The sequence below is a fragment of the Ranitomeya variabilis genome, chromosome 1 (genome assembly GCF_051348905.1).
Source record: "Ranitomeya variabilis isolate aRanVar5 chromosome 1, aRanVar5.hap1, whole genome shotgun sequence".
Classification (NCBI taxonomy): domain Eukaryota; kingdom Metazoa; phylum Chordata; class Amphibia; order Anura; family Dendrobatidae; genus Ranitomeya; species Ranitomeya variabilis.
In genome coordinates, this window is record NC_135232.1 from 676,798,145 (window position 1) to 676,814,914 (window position 16,770).

General features: G+C 41.9%; 1 protein-coding gene across 6 annotated transcripts in view; it reads right to left on the reverse strand.

Moving 5' to 3' along the window:
• The window catches only part of SLC35F4 (solute carrier family 35 member F4), a 467,648-nt gene that overhangs the window by 83,556 nt on the left and 367,322 nt on the right, over positions 1-16,770 (reverse strand). For all 6 annotated transcript variants that reach the window (XM_077264849.1, XM_077264823.1, XM_077264858.1 and 3 more), the window contains one exon: positions 11,214-11,433. In XM_077264849.1, coding sequence (XP_077120964.1) covers positions 11,214-11,433 — 220 coding nt within the window. The remainder of the gene's footprint in view (positions 1-11,213; positions 11,434-16,770) is intronic.

The following is a 16,770-nucleotide window of genomic DNA, read 5'->3' on the forward strand; positions in this document are numbered from 1 at the left end:
ACACAGTTTTGATATGTATTATCTGCTGCCCCTTGTCGGCTCCCGTCGGAGGTCCGGTGTCATGTGGTGTGGGTGTGGCGCCGACCCACCCATGTGACCCGGACTTACCTGCTGGGAGTGAGGCCTGAGGCGCAATAAGGGATATTTCACTTGCGGTCCATAGCAGCGCACTTTTTTATTTACATACGTCGGTCCATAGCAGCGCACTTTTTTATTTACATACGTCACCGGAATTACACCTTACTTAAACCGGATGGAGATCCGGATTTAGCCATGCCCCCTGAGGAAGCGGCAACACGGTGAACGCGAAACGCGCGTTGGGGTACGGTACCAGGACGCAGATCGGACACCCCGCTTAATATGGGTAATTAATCAACTCACTCCCCTTTTGCTTCCCTTAGTGGATATGTTATGGTCGGTATAGACTGGGCATATGGTGTTACTGCGGCTATAATTCGTATAGCCATACAACATTGATGTTCATTCCATGTGCTATGTATGAGCCTTACTGTTTAGGGGAAAGTGTTGGATAAACCTTTATTGTGATTGGAGGTATTTGTGTCCCGTCTGTATACCTGGATTATTGGTTGCACCTAGGGATTGGTCACTCTGCACAACCCTATGAATTATTAATTATTATATGCTAAATGTATGTTTTAGTCACTATTTTCTAATTTCAATAAACTATAAACCTTTTTATATTAATTTGGGCTAATTTTGACTCATTTTTCTCCTATTTTAAGAATTTGTGATTGAGTCGCCATATTCTAATTATTTATCTGACGTCTGTTTCCATAAAGTTTATGTTGGGCCCCCTAAGATGCTCCATATTAAAATATGCCCCATATAATGCTGCACAAAGGTTAATAAGGGCCCCATAAGATGCTCCATAGAGATATTTGCCCCATATAATGCTGCACAAATGTTGATTACAGTCCCAAAAGATGCTCCATAGAGATATTTGCCCCATATAATGCTGCATAAAAGTTGATTATTGCCCCATAAGATACTCCATAGGAAACTTGCCCAATATACTGCTGCATAAAAGTTGATTATTACCCCATAAGATGCTCCATAGGAAATTTGCCCCATATAATGCTGCATAAAAGTTGATTATTGCCCCATAAGATGCTCCATGGAAACATTTGCCTCATATAACGCTGCATAAAAGTTGATTATTGCCCCATAAGATGCTCCATAGGAAATTTGCCCCATATAATGCTGCATACAAGTAGATTATGGCCCCATAAAATGCAGTTTATGCTGATATTATTAACTGAACAGTATATCTGCTGCTGCTGCAATTAAAAAAAAAATGACATACTCACCTCTCATCGCTGCCCGCTGCTCCTCAGCGTCCTCCGCAGTGTCTATTCAGGCAGAGGGCAGCGCGCACACTAACACGTCATCGCGCCGTCTGACCTGAACGTCACAGACAGAGGACGCGTTAGACAGAGCCCGGCGGTGGAACGCGGACAGGTGAATATCACGCAATGCTCCCGTTATACTCACCTGCTCCTGGCGCGGTACCTGCACGTCCCTGGTTCTCCGGGTTCCGACAGCTTCTTCCTGTGTTGAGTGGTCACATGTACCGCTCATTACAGTAATGAATATGCGGCTCCACCCCTATAGGAGTGGAGTCTAGTCCATATTCATTACTGTATTGAGCGGTACCACGTGACTGCTCAACACAGGAAGAAGCTGCCGGCACCCGGAGAACCAGAGATGTGCAGGGACCTCGCCAGGAGCATGATTAGACAGATGCCGCTCCCCTCCCCTGCCGACCCCTGGGAATGACTCGAGTATAAGCCGAGAGGGGCAATTTCAGCTTAAAAAAATGGGCTGAAATTCTTGGCTTATACTTGAGTATATACGGTATATTACTTCTGGTAATTTGCTGGATTTATGTAGTTGTTTTAATATTTTTACATAATCCCAAACAATGTGATTGTTTCCTGAGATAAGCGGCATCAGTGTTGTTAGGCAAGCGCTTATTTCCGCATGTTTGGCCAAATAGGGTTAGCTGCATATTTATTGCTTTCACTTTAGTCTTGTGAGAACCTGTATTATGAGGCTCTGATGTGCGTGCCATAGGAAGCTACCCAGCCCTGCATTATTTCTCTATTCAAAGTTACCAGCAAAAAATTCCTACTAGATGACCATCCTAGTAGATTTGTGATTGAATATATTCTACAGATTGAGTAGGTAGATAAAGGGACATATTCGTGTGTTTAGTGTGTTCATATATAACTCTCCTCTATATGTCATAGCACAAGAGGAAATGCTGGTTCGGCGAGAATAATGCTGACTATTCCAATAGGTATTAAATCTACGGTATTTAAGAATCGTAGACTCTATGTCTATTTGACAGTAATCCAAAGCAAGGAATTTATATTTTACCACATTTTTTAGACACGTCAAAGTTTTAAAAAAAAGCTCATTGTTGCATGTTACAATTATGAAAATTATGCTAAAATATCTAAGGTATGCTCCACATAAAGCGCCACTTTGGCGCCATTTGTGTCGTGTATTGCAGTTAATTCTCCTTCACTTGTATGGATAAATTGCAAATCAGATGCAACCAATTCATATATGTTGGGCTGTTTTATGCAGCGATGGAGCTCAACCGATTCTACCAAGCCAGTTATTAGAGCTGCTTCACAGAAACATGCAGAATTGGGAAATCAACTCGGCTCCATCTAACTGAACATTCAGATTTAGCATCCTAACAATTGTGTTCCTGTAATGGTGTTAGTCACATGGCTCACATGGTTGCTATCAATGAAGGACTGATGGGGCTACTTTTAGGATATATCATCGATTTCTGATCAGTGGAGGTCTGACACCAGGAACTTCTCTACAGGCACCTCTCTTTTATGTACATGAACAATTACCGGTAATAATTTAAGAAAGAATACAGGTACAGAGAGATACTTAAAGTGCATGTATACTAATGCCAGCAGCCTCTCCAACAAAATGAACGAATTAGAAGTAATGTTGCTGGAGCATAATTATGACATGGTGGGGATATCTGAAACATGGCTGGATGAGAGCCATGACTGGGCTGTTAACTTGCAGGGCTATAGTCTGTTCAGAAATGACCGAACGGATAAGCGAGGGGGAGGTGTGTGTCTATATGTAAAATCATCCTTAAAACCCATCCTGCGTGATAATATAGGTGAATCTAATGAAAATGTAGAGTCCCTGTGGGTGGAGATAAGGGGAGGGGGAAAAAATAATAAATTACTGATAGGGGTTTGTTATAAGTCTCCAAAAATAATGGAAGCAACAGAGAATATCCTCATAAAGCAAATAGATGAAGCTGCGACTCAAGGAGAAGTCATTATTATGGGGGACTTCAACTACCCTGAAATAGATTGGGGAAAAGAAACCTGCAGTTCCAGCAAAGGTAATCGGTTTTTGACAACTATGAGAGACAATTACCTTTCACAACTAGTTCAGGACCCAACAAGAAGCGGGGCACTGCTAGACCTAATATTAACCAACAGGCCAGACCGCATATCAAATATAAGGGTTGGGGATCACTTGGGGAATAGTGATCACAAAATAATAAGTTTTCATGTATCCTTTAATAAGATGTGTAATAGAGGGGTTACAAGGACACTAAACTTCAGGAAGGCAAATTTCCAGCGGATGAGAGATGATCTTAGTGCAATTAACTGGGACGATATCCTGAGACATAAAAATACACAAAGAAAATGGGAGACGTTTATTAGCATCCTGGATAGGACCTATGCACAGTATATACCGTATGGGAATAAACATACTAGAAATAGGAGGAAACCAATATGGCTAAATAGAGCTGTAAGGGGCGCAATAAGTGACAAAAATAAAGCATTTCGAGAATTAAAGGAAGTAGGTAGTGATGAGGCATTAAATAAATACAGAAAATTAAATAAATTCTGTAAAAAGCAAATCAAGGCAGCAAAAATTGAGACAGAGAGACTCATTGCCAGAGAGAGTAAAAATAATCCCAAAATATTTTTTAACCACGTAAATAGTAAGAAACTAAAAAATGATAGTGTTGGCCCCCTTAAAACTAGTCTGGGGAAATGGTGGATGAGGATGAGGAAAAAGTCAATATGTTAAATGACTTTTTTTCATCAGTATTTACACAACAACATCCCATGGCAGACAATATGATCAGTGATAACAAAAATTCCCCATTAAATGTCACCTGCTTAACCCAGCAGGAAGTACGTCGGCGTCTAAAAATCACTAAAATTGACAAATCTCCGGGCCCGGATGGGATACACCCCCGAGTACTGCAGGAACTAAGTACAGTCATTGATAGACCATTATTTGTAATCTTTAAAGACTCCATAATAACAGGGTCTGTACCACAGGACTGGCGTATAGCAAATGTGGTGCCAATATTCAAAAAGGGGACAAAAACTGAACTCGGAAATTATAGGCCAGTAAGCTTAACCTCTACTGTGGGTAAAATCCTGGAGGGCATTCTAAGGGATGCTATACTGGAGTATCTGAGGAGGAATAACCTCATGACCCAATATCAGCACGGGTTTACTAGGGACCATTCCTGTCAGACTAATCTGATCAATTTCTATGAAGAGGTAATTTCTGGACTGGACCAAGGGAACCCAGTAGACGTGTATATGGACTTTTCAAAAGCTTTTGATACGGTGCCACACAAAAGGTTGATACATAAAATGAGAATATTGGGGATAGGGGAAAATATGTGTAAGTGGGTTAAGAGCTGGCTCAGGGATAGGAAACAAATGGTGGTTATTAATGGAGCACACTCGGACTGGGTCGTGGTTAGCAGTGGGGTACCACAGGGATCAGTATTGGGCCCTCTTCTTTTTAACATATTTATTAATGACCTTGTAGGGGGCATTCAGAGTAGAATTTCAATATTTGCAGATGACACTAAACTCTGCAGGGTTATCAATACAGAGGACGACAATTTTATATTACAGGATGATTTATGTAAACTAGAAGCTTGGGCTGATAAATGGCAAATGAGCTTTAATGGGGATAACTGTAAGGTCATGCACTTGGGTAGAAGTAATAAGATGTATAACTATGTGCTTAATTCTAAAACTCTGGGCAAAACCGTCAATGAAAAAGACCTGGGTGTATGGGTGGATGACAAACTCATATTCAGTGGCCAGTGTCAGGCAGCTGCTACAAAGGCAAATAAAATAATGGGATGTATTAAAAGAGGCATAGATACTCATGAGGAGAGCATAATTTTACCTATATACAAGTCACTAGTGCGACCACACTTAGAATACTGTGCACAGTTCTGGTCTCCGGTGTACAAGAAAGACATAGCTGAACTAGAGCGGGTGCAGAGAAGAGCGACCAAGGTTATTAGAGGACTGGGGGGTCTGCAATACCAAGATAGGTTATTACACTTGGGGCTATTTAGTTTGGAAAAACGAAGGCTAAGGGGTGATCTTATTTTAATGTATAAATATATGAGGGGACAGTACAAAGACCTTTCTGATGATCTTTTTAATCATAGACCTGAGACAGGGACAAGGGGGCATCCTCTACGTCTGGAGGAAAGAAGGTTTAAGCATAATAACAGACGTGGATTCTTTACTGTAAGAGCAGTGAGACTATGGAACTCTCTGCCGTATGAGGTTGTAATGAGTGATTCATTACTTAAATTTAAGAGGGGACTGGATGCCTTTCCTGAAAAGTATAATGTTACAGGTTATATATACTAGATTCCTTGATAGGGCGTTGATCCAGGGAACAAGTCTGATTGCCGTATGTGGAGTCGGGAAGGAACTTTCTTCCCCAATGTGGAGCTTACTCTTTGCCACATGGGTTTTTTTGCCTCCTCTGGATCAACATATTAGGGCATGTTAGATTAGGCTATGGGTTGAACTAGATGGACTTATAGTCTTCCTTCAACCTTAATAGCTATGTTACTATATTACAATGATGCCCAGCCACCTAACTGACAATGCAGCTACCAGGAGAAAATAAACTTATATCCTCCCAGGAGCCGCCAGCTCTCAGTCATAGGGGTGTGTACAGAGCAGCTACAGTCATTGCTCATCATGTGACCGGTGGCTGAACTCACTCCCTGGCACTTTGAAAGACAGTCCACTCTGCAGGGATCCAAAGTGAGCTCACAATCAAAATGCTTGGGAGAGATTACAGCCACCGCTCACTGTGTACTGAGAGATGAATGTAGCCACTCCGTGCACACTCCTATGACTGAAAGCTGGCGGCTCTCAGGAGCATATAAGTTCATTTTCTCACAGTAGCTGCACTTAAAGTAAGATTGTTAGGTAGCGTTTTAGCACTATTAACCCGCAGATATATTTACACATGACAGGTTATCTTTAGGACCTTACAATTCAACTTCATAAAGGGCACAGCTGTAGAGTTCTACCCATGTCTGGAGCTGATCTGGTTAATATTGCAGCTTTCTGAATTTGACTTGACAATAAATGCATTTTGCTAATATATCAAGTTGCAGCAATAAAAAAAATGTGGATATTGTAGTTTTTATTGCATGTAATTCTGGGACCTGCATTTAATGTTAAAGCTAGAATGCAGACATGAATAGAAATGTGTGTGCTGTAGCTCAGACTGTGACCTGTGATGCATTTTCTTTTGTTCAGGCATTAAAAACAGAGAGCATTTATCTCCTTCTAACTCATATAATAAGCTGGCAGGAATATGAGGACTGTCTAGCTATTTATGATTGATCAGTGAACCACAGACATGCCATCTGTAACTCGTCCCATGGAATTAATTAATCTCTTGCTCTTTTACAATAAAAAATCTTGAACTCTAGTTAAATTAAACATGTTATCCAGATCAGAAAACAAAAAACATGTTCATACACCATGTAAGAGAATTATTCTAAGTGGGGGGAGTCTTTTTTTCCCGATCCACAATTCTTGGTCAGAGTTGATCTTTCCTGTCCTAAGTTACACAAGCAAATCTTTTAAAGCATTTAAAATGAGTTTTTCAAGCGGAAATCACTTCAAGAAGCACCTCTTTTTGGGAGAGTTCTTGGAGGAATTTTATTTTTCCTGAAACAGTTTTGAAAAGTTTTTTTCTTAAAGAATTGTTTTTTCTGATTTTTTGCAGCAGATTCAATTTGGATTTGTTTTAAAGAAGTGACATAGACCTCTTTCCCACCAGGTGTTTTATGAAATTTCTTTAGGAAAAAAAATGCTCAAAAACCTTCTCACATGAACAGCAGAGAACAGGAAAGTTTGTCATAAAAATGTAAAGGAAGAATTTTTCTGAAAAATTCTGTGTAAACCTTAATTCAGACATCAGTAATGCTTCTCTTACACAAAAGAATAGACTGATTTTCATCAGTGTATTATATCAGATTTTCATCAGTTTTTAGTCAGTATCCGTTTGTCACACCATGCTTTGGGACTGTGGGCGCTTACCAGGTCCCTAGAACTAGGGGCAACCCAGTCTATCCCTGTCCCCTGGATTACTCCTGAAGGTGGAGACACCAGGTTCACATGCCTTGCTATGCCCCTATATCAACTGTAATCTGTCCTCTCCCCCACCCAGGGAGGTGGAAAGCTGAAGTGTATAGGTTAACACTAACCAGACAAACAAGGAAAGACTGACAGGGATAAAAGAAAATAACAGTCAAACAAAATACACTGACCAAACAACAGAGTGAAACACAGGGAAGTTAAAAAAAGAAGAAACCAAATAGGACAGGATGAGGAAGTGCACACAGATAAAACTCCAAGCAAGAATCTTCTGAACAATCTCCAAATACCAACTCCACCCATGAACTACACCTTCAACTCCAAACCAGACAGTAAGAACTATCACTGGCAATTCCTAAGTGCTAGAGGCGAGAATATATAGCAGAGGGGAATGGCAAACACTAAACAGCTGAGACAATCCAGGTTGGAGAGCTCCAGTGTTACACCCGGTCTGTTTACTGTACCTCCAGGGGGTCTCTGTCGGGACTCTCGCTCTGTGCAGGCTTCACGCTGTCTGGACACAGCCCCCACCCCTCCTTCCTCTCCTGCTTCCTGGCGTGCGGCCAGCAGGTTCCCTTGCAGGGTTCTTAGGCCGCACGCGCGCGCGCTCGCTCCCGGTCTCTTAAAGAGACAGTGTGCATTTTCCAAATGTTGCCTCTAACCAATGGCGTGTGTTTATCTACTATTTCTAGCCCTTCCAGCATAGGGAGGGCGCCGGAGCAACAAGTATCTACTGTTGCTAACTTCCGGTTCTTGTTATTATGCGCTTCTGTTTCTGAAGTATCTGCAAGGAGCTCCGCTTATTCTGTCTGTCTCCACAGATCTTCTGCTACCAGTTACTCAGTTATTCTGGACTGCATCCGCAGTATCTACGCTGGACCCGTCTAGTCCTGCCAGTCCGCCAGCCTCACTTCCGGACCACGCCAGTACTACCGGTGCCAGCTTCTACTCATACACCCGGTATCCTCCAGTCAGCTCTGCAACACCCGCTAACCCTGCTGGTCCGTCTGTTCCGCTGGGACAGCCGCCACGAGTACGGGGTCTAACTGAAGGTAGCATCTGTGTCCTCCAGGCATTCCATTCTGTCCCTGTTCGAGGGGACTTTCTACGAGTCTCACGCAGTAACGCCCCCTTCTGAGCTCCCCGGACTGTGGTCTAGTGGTTCCACATCAAACCTTAATAAATACGAATGTGAACTTCTACATCTGTGCCTCCGTTTCCATTCATTACATCCAGCAGCTTCAATTTCTCAGATTATCCCTTGCACTGGTAGTAAGGAATAAACCTGCACTGTTTAATAAAATGGAGAGGTGCTTTTAATTAGTGCAGGACTTTGTGAAACCGGACGCCGTGATCTTCTGGCCCCACTTGCGTTATCAACGTGACACATTAGTTTACCATCATTATTTAAGCTGTGATTCTCATGGGCTTAAAAAAAAAATAATTGTACAGCTTTTTCTAACAATTGCAATGTTAATCATGCAAAGCACATGAATTGTACACTGATACCATCCGTGAGTTGTCCACAGTTTTCACTGACCCATAGACTTGTATGGGTAATTTTCATCCATGACTCAGATCAAAAATTGACATGTCTCCATTTTGTTACTTGCTGCAAAATTTCCAGAGATTACAGCTGATTAATAGGGTCTCTAGCAATGGGGATGACAATTTAAGATCTGATTCGATTATCTAAAGCAGACAAACCCTGTAATAAAAAAAACTTATTTTTTTAAGGTATGTTATTAACATGGTCGTAGAAACTCAATTTCTGTAGTCTGTCTGAAGCCATCAGCCCCAAAAAGGCTACCTTGGACAGACTTGGTTCAAGCTACTCCATCTAGGAAACCCCAAAAGAATCCCGGCCTTCATCGTTTAACCCCATACAAGGATCCAGACTTGCAATGGGGCTCCTTAGGTTGAGTCCATGAAGTGGCTCCTGGCCAAATGAGAGAGCATAAGGCAACAGTTGTTAAACCAGCTGGGTCAGTAGCTGAAAGAACAGAACCAGGGGCATGGAGTTGGGAGACAAAACCATAGTCAGGGCAAAGCTGGTGTTGGATATATTTTTGATCAGATTTTTGTCAGAGTTTAGTGACTGACTGTCAGTTTTTATTGTCAGAATTTCTTCAGTTTTTCTCGTATGAAAAAAAACTGATGGAGGTTTCTCAAGCTTCTCATATCAAACAGTCCTGGAAAACGGAGAGTACACATATGGCATCTCAGTCATGTCTGATTTCTTCATAGAGATTCAGAACAAAACTGGACATGTGTCTGTGGTATTTTGCAGTCCACTCGGTCCACAAAAATATGGGGAGACTTGTGAACAACCCCATAAACTATAATAGGTATGAGTGTTATACCTGTCAAAAAACACAGATAGAACTCCTACATGAATAACTCATCTTTGAATGAGCCCATAGAGCATCAGGATTAGCACCAGTGAATCAGGAATATCCAAGTAATAATTGTCAACTCCCAGAGTTTGCTGAGAGTTTAAGTAGGATGTGGTGCTGCCCCATTGGCTACATCTGCTGAGCTGCTGGACAGCATATACCCTCCTTCTGTTTGATTGGGTGGCAACCACAGGTCCCAATTACGTGAGTCTCATTGGCTGGACAGTCCTGTGCAGCCCAGCTATTATGTCTCTTCCATCACCAGCACTGCACACAGGGTGAATACAGCGGCACTTGACAACAAAAGCAGACGTCACTGGAGCAGGACTGGGCATAGAGATAGAACAGTTTCCATAATAAAGTGAAAATAATATCTAGGATACAAGTGAATTTATGATTAGTCAAGAGATCACGCTTTTTTAAATCTAATCTAGTCATGCTCAAGTACCCTCAACAAGTGCTATCGATATCCCATAGAGAGAACTCCTGCTAGAATAATAATATCCATATACTAATCCTGAAAGCACAACCTGCACTAGTTCTTTGGCAGAGACACAAGATCCATGTCAATAGGGTCACTGGGGAGTGGATGAAAATCTCCACGACTTATAGGAACTAATCCTCTAGGTCACCAGAAAATATGACCTTTTCCTCTAAATTGTAGGAACTAGAAACTACACCACAGCAAACACTAGCTAATATATTTATCTATGCAGTAAACAGAAGCTAGTATGATGACTACACTCATTCTTATACACTCCTTACAACCACACTATTCTTCTCTCATTACCACCATTCCACATCATATAGGATTTTGAAATGTGTTAATAGTCCCTTTTAGGGAGCATATATTACATAATTGTGCCCTCCTGATGGACCAACTCTGAATCTCACACAAACCCACCCAACTGACTGATATGACTGGAGGACTATTTCATGAATATTTGACCAACATGTGGCCTTATATACTGGATAACTCTGCGGTTTTGACTTCAACCTGAGCTTCGCCAAACCTTCTGAGATCAACTAGCTGGATCAATCTGACCCCTTCCTTCCTTTTTTTAAGTTTCATTCCATCTCAATCCACTCCTTTCACATAAGCCATTTTAGGAACAGCTCCTTCAACTTTTTCTTTAAGAAAAACACACAGTACCACTACTACATTTACTCCACAATGGAAGCTGCTCTGGCACTACTCCAAATACTGACTCACTTGTTCAATTAAAGCTAATAACTGGGGAAGGATGGGGTAAACTCACTGCACATGTCTAAATAGACTCTAGGTAGTGAAATGTTTTAACAGTAGAGTAAACATGAATAACAGGCGCGTTGGTGTTCTTACCCGTACACCCATGAACTTGTCCTTCAAGACAATCCATGAAAGCAGGAACATAAAGGCTTTGTTGCAGCAAAATAGAGCAGACACGTCAGTGGCTGTGAGTTTTTTAAGAGCAAGTAAGTAGAGGTAATTAGTCAAAGTCCATAGAATGGAAAAAGGGGCAGTTCTTTTTAAGAAGAGCTTCAGCGTCAAACCATCTTCTCCAAAAATTCGACTACATTCTCTGTGAAAAGAAAATAAATAATATTTTTTAACTTATAGATCAACCTAATCATGAATAATATTAATATTAATCCTGTAACATGGCCTCAAATCTGCTGTGTGCCATTAATAATACTGATGGCTGCTAAGGTGAGTCCTATAGGACACCGAGGCACAGGGCCAAGGTGCTACTTCCACTTTTTGATCCAAAAACACAAATGACTTTGCAGGGCGCTTACCTGGGTGCATGCTTTTTGCAGGTTAATGATACTGATTTGTTTGTATGAGCGATTATTTTTGGCCCTGTACCAAGATTTGTATTGGTATTGTATCTACCTTTTTGCATTCGTACAAAATTGTAAATTGCTACAAGAGATAAAATATTATATTAAAACTTTAACATTTATACAACCTTGTGCACAATGCCATAAATTTAGTCATGTTGACAGAGTTGTGTGCACAAACCCTTTACAGTGGCACATAGAGCCCATATTATGGAGACCTAAGGCTACTTTCACACTAGCGTCGGGCTCGGGGTGCAGCGGATGCTGATTTTCAGCGCATCCGCTGCCCAATTGTGAGGTGCAGGGAGGAGGGGCGGAGTTCCGGCCGCGCATGTGCAGTCGGAAAAAGCGGACACGTCGCACAAAAAAACGTTACATGTAGCGTTTTTTTGAGCCGACGGTCCGCCAAAGCATGACGCATCCGTCGCACGACGGTTGCGACGTGTGTCAATGTGTCGCAATGCGTCGCTAATGTTAGTCAATGGGGAAAAAACGCATCCTGCAGACAACTTTGCAGGATGCGGTTTTTTTGCCAAAACGACGCATTGCGACGTATTGCAAAAAACGCCAGTGTGAAAGTAGCCTAAGAGCTCTGAACTCCACTGTGTGGGTCTTCTAAAACCACATAACAAAAACTGACAGCAAAAGACAAGATAAAGCCAGAGCTCAAAAGTATATACCAAAAAGAGGTGCATATTTCGATCCAGTGATGCAACATTTCAGCTGTACTCTTTCTCAAGCATAGATGGAAAGTTGCATCAATAGATTGAAATACACCACCACTTTTTAGCACAATAGAAATTTTCTGTGTTTGTATGTACTATGTGCTATGTGGATGATATGGAATAAGCTCATGAAAAAGACATACACCAAGTCTAAGTGCTGACCCAGCTCCCATAGTGTTTCATACCGTTATGAGGCACTATGTGATGGTGGCACTTACCGGACACAATAATTATATCTCCTATAAAACATAGGAAACATAATTCTTACTTTACACTGCTGGCATTGTGCTCCACTGTGCGCCAGAAGCAGCCTCACAGACTGTAGAATGCCTCCATAATGTGAAATCTGATGAAACATGCCACAATGGTAAACCCGAACAAAAAAAAGGCAAAAAATGAATGTGCCGCATAATGTTGCATCAAGTTACCGTATTTTTCGGACTATAAGACGTACTTTTTCCCAAAAAATTTTTTGGTAAAATGGGGGTGCATCTTATAGACAGAATATACTTATAAGTAGTGTGGTGGCAGCAGGAGTCGGGCGATTCTGCGGCAGTCTAACGCTGCAGGGCGATGATCACACTCACTTCCCAGGCTGGTGCGGCAGTATTCATTGGTGCTCTGTGGAGGCAATGGGTGATGCAGGTCAGGGTCCGACACCTCCCATCTTCTTGCGACACCACCCTCTTGCTTCTTCATCGCTCCCCGGCATCGGCGCTCCTGCGCAGGCGTACTTCTCTGCCCTGTTGAAGGCAGAGTAAAGTACTGCAGTGCGCAGACGCTGGGCCTCTCTGACCTTTCTCAGCACCTGCACACTGTAGTACTTTACTCTGCCCTCAACAGGGAAGAGAAGTACGCCTGCGCAGGAGCGCCGATGCCAGGGAGCAATGAAGAAACAAGAGGGCAGCGTCGCAAGAAAATGGGATGCGCCGGACCCAAACCTACGACACCCATCGGACAGGACCACCCCCATGGGTGAGTATAATATAACTTATTTTTCTTCACTTGCAGGTCGGACCAGAGGCTTATTTACAGCTTTATAGAATGCTGTAGAAAAAGCCCTGAAAGGCAGTGGCCGCATTTTATAGTGCCAAAATCTGCTGACAGGTTCCCTTTAAATCCTATAAATATGAGATTGGGAAATGAAGTCACGCTCAGCATTAGTGGTGCTGCAAAGTGCTGTTCCCTAAGAAGTATGATAAAAATTGATACTAATATATGCGGCTTTTACATTGTTTATTTCAAAGATGTTCTAGGAAACGTTCCAGGTCTTCAGTTTATAAATGTACATATATTAATGCTGGAGTAAATGAACATCTTACCAGAAAAATGCATAATATACTGCATACTGTTGCATTAGATATTTCCTAGGTGTGATGATGTCATTAAGCTCAACCCTCCCATTACATCTAAACATTTCAGCCTCAGGTGTAAGGGTACCGTCACACAGTGGCATTTTCATCGCTACGACGGCACGATTTGTGACGTTCCAGCGATGCATTTACGATATCGTTGTGTCTGACACGCTACTGCGATCCGGATCCCCGCTGAGAATCGTACGTCATAGCAGATCGTTTGAAACTTTCTTTCGTCGTCTAGTGTCCCGCTGTGGCGGCATGATTGCATCGTGTGACACAGGTTGTATACGATGTGCGCACAGTAACCAACGGCTTCTACATCGCAAATACGTCATGAAATTATCGCTCCAGCGCTGTGTATTGCAACGTGAGACCGCAGTCTACGACGCTGGAGCGATAATTATACGACGCTGCTACGTCACAAATCGTGCCGTCGTAGCGATGAAAATGCCACTGTGTGACGGTACCCTAAGTTGCTTAGAGCAATCAAGTGATTATTAATAACCCAGACAAGGCAAACAAATGTAGCAGATTCATCTTGGCGCAGCTGAATGCTTTGTCACCGTTATCTTCCATTTGCAGCTTGGAGACAGAAGCTGACAGGAAGATCCCTACAGGACACAGTGTTGACTCAGTATCAATGTAGTGTAAAACTAAAAGGAATTCATCACCAACTACAGACACACGGCAATAACTCTGCTGTATGACAACCAGATCTGTGATCCCAGCAGACTTTTTTTTTATATAGAAATCTTACTTTTGTTAGCAAAATTGCTTTTGGATAAGAACTGTACAAATGTAGGACAGAGCTTTTTAATGCTGCTTAAACTGATCCAATAGTGCATATTATATATTTTGATATAGTAAACACATTCATTTCTACCTATTGTTGTCAGAATTTTAAGCAAATAGGTGGCACATGGCAATAATAAATGAGCAATCTTTGACAGCTATTGTTTAAGGCATATGATACAAGTTTTTTATAAATACAGTGCCATATTTCTAGTTTTACAGCTAGCATAACGTAGGCAGGCAGGTAACGTTCTCCTGGCATTCGCCAAATGTAGACTCATCCATCAGACACCAGATAGAGAAGCTTCATGCTTTACACTACTTTATTTAAAGCTTGGCATTGTGCTCGGTGATGTACAGTACAGACCAAAAGTTTGGACACACCTTCTCATTTAAAGATTTTTCTGTATTTTCATGACTATGAAAATTGTACATTCACACTGAAGGCATCAAAACTATGAATTAACACATGTGGAATTATATACTTAACAAAAAAGTGTGAAACAACTGAAAATATGTCTTATATTCTAGGTTCTTCAAAGTAGCCACCTTTTGCTTTGATGACTGCTTTGCACATTCTTGGCATTCTCTTAATGAGCTTCAAGTGGTAGTCACCTGGAATGGTTTTCAAATCACGTGTGCCCTGTCAGGTTTAATAAGTGGGATTTCTTGCCTTATAAATGGGGTTGGGACCATCAGTTGTGTTGTGGATACAACAATCTTGAAGGAGTTCCCAGAGATGCTTAGCACTTATTGGCTGGTGACTGTGGAGGCCAGGTCAACTAGTGTAGCACCCCATCACTCTCCTTCTTGGTCAAGTAGTCCTTACACAGCCTGGAGGTGTGTTTGGGGTCATTGTCCGGTTGAAAAATAAATGATGGTCCAACTAAACGCAAACCGGATAGAATAGCATGAAGCTGCAAGATGCTGATTCAGTATGCCTTCAATTTTGAATAAATCCCCAACAGTGTCACCAGCAAAGCACCCCCACACCATCACACGTCCTCCTCCATGCTTCACGGTGGGAACCAGGCATGTAGAGTCCATCCATTCACATTTTCTGCATCGCACAAAGACATGGTGGTTGGAAACAAAGATCTCAAATTTGGACTCATCATACCAAAGCACTGATTTCCACTGGTCTAATGTCCATTCCTTGTGTTTTTTAGCCCAAACAAGTCTCTTCTGCTTGTTGCCTGTCCTTAGCAGTGGTTTCCTAGCAGCTATTTTACCATGAAGGCCTGCTGCACAAAGTCTCCTCTTAACAGTTGTTGCAGAGATGTGTCTGCTGCTAGAACTCTGTGTGGCATTGACTTGGTCTCTAATCTGAGCTGCTGTTAACCTGCGATTTCTGAGGCTGGTGACTCGGATAAACTTATCCTCAGAAGCAGAGTTGACTCTTGGTCTTCCTTTCCTGGGGCGGTCCTCATGTGAGCCAGTTTCTTTGTAGCGCTTGATGGTTTTTGCCACTGCACTTGCGGACACTTTCAAAGTTTTCCCAATTTTTCAGACTGACTGACCTTCATTTCTTAAACTAATGATGGCCACTCGTTTTTCTTTCCTTAGCTGTTTTTTTCTTGCCATAATACAAATTCTTACAGTCTATTCAGTAGGACTATCAGCTGTGTATCCACCAGACTTCTGCACAACACACCTGATGGTCCCAACCCCATTTGTAACGCAAAAAAATCCCACTTATTAAACCTGACAGGGCACACCTGTGAAGTGAAAACCATTCCCGGTGACTACCTCTTGAAGCTCATCAAGAGAATGCCAACAGTGTGCAAAGCAGTCATCAAAGCAAAAAGTGGCTACTTTGAAGAACCTAGAATATAAGACATAATTTCAGTTGTTTCACACTTTTTTGTTAAATATATAATTCCACATGTGTTAATTCATAGTTTGATGCCTTCAGTGTGAATGTACAATTTTCATAGTCATGAAAATACAGAAAAATCTTTAAATGAGAAGGTGTGTCTAAACTTTTTGTCTGTACTGTAAGGCTGCATGCAGTTGCTTGGCCATGGATCTCCTGGCAGGGGGCACAGTATTTGTGCTGAAGTTAATGCCAGAGGTTGGACTCTGCAGTTATAGAGTCAACAGAGCATTGGTGATTTTATGCACTATGCACCTCAGCAGTTGCCGACCCCACTCTGTAACTTTGTAGGCTAATCAGGGCAGCAATTGTTCATGCTTCCAT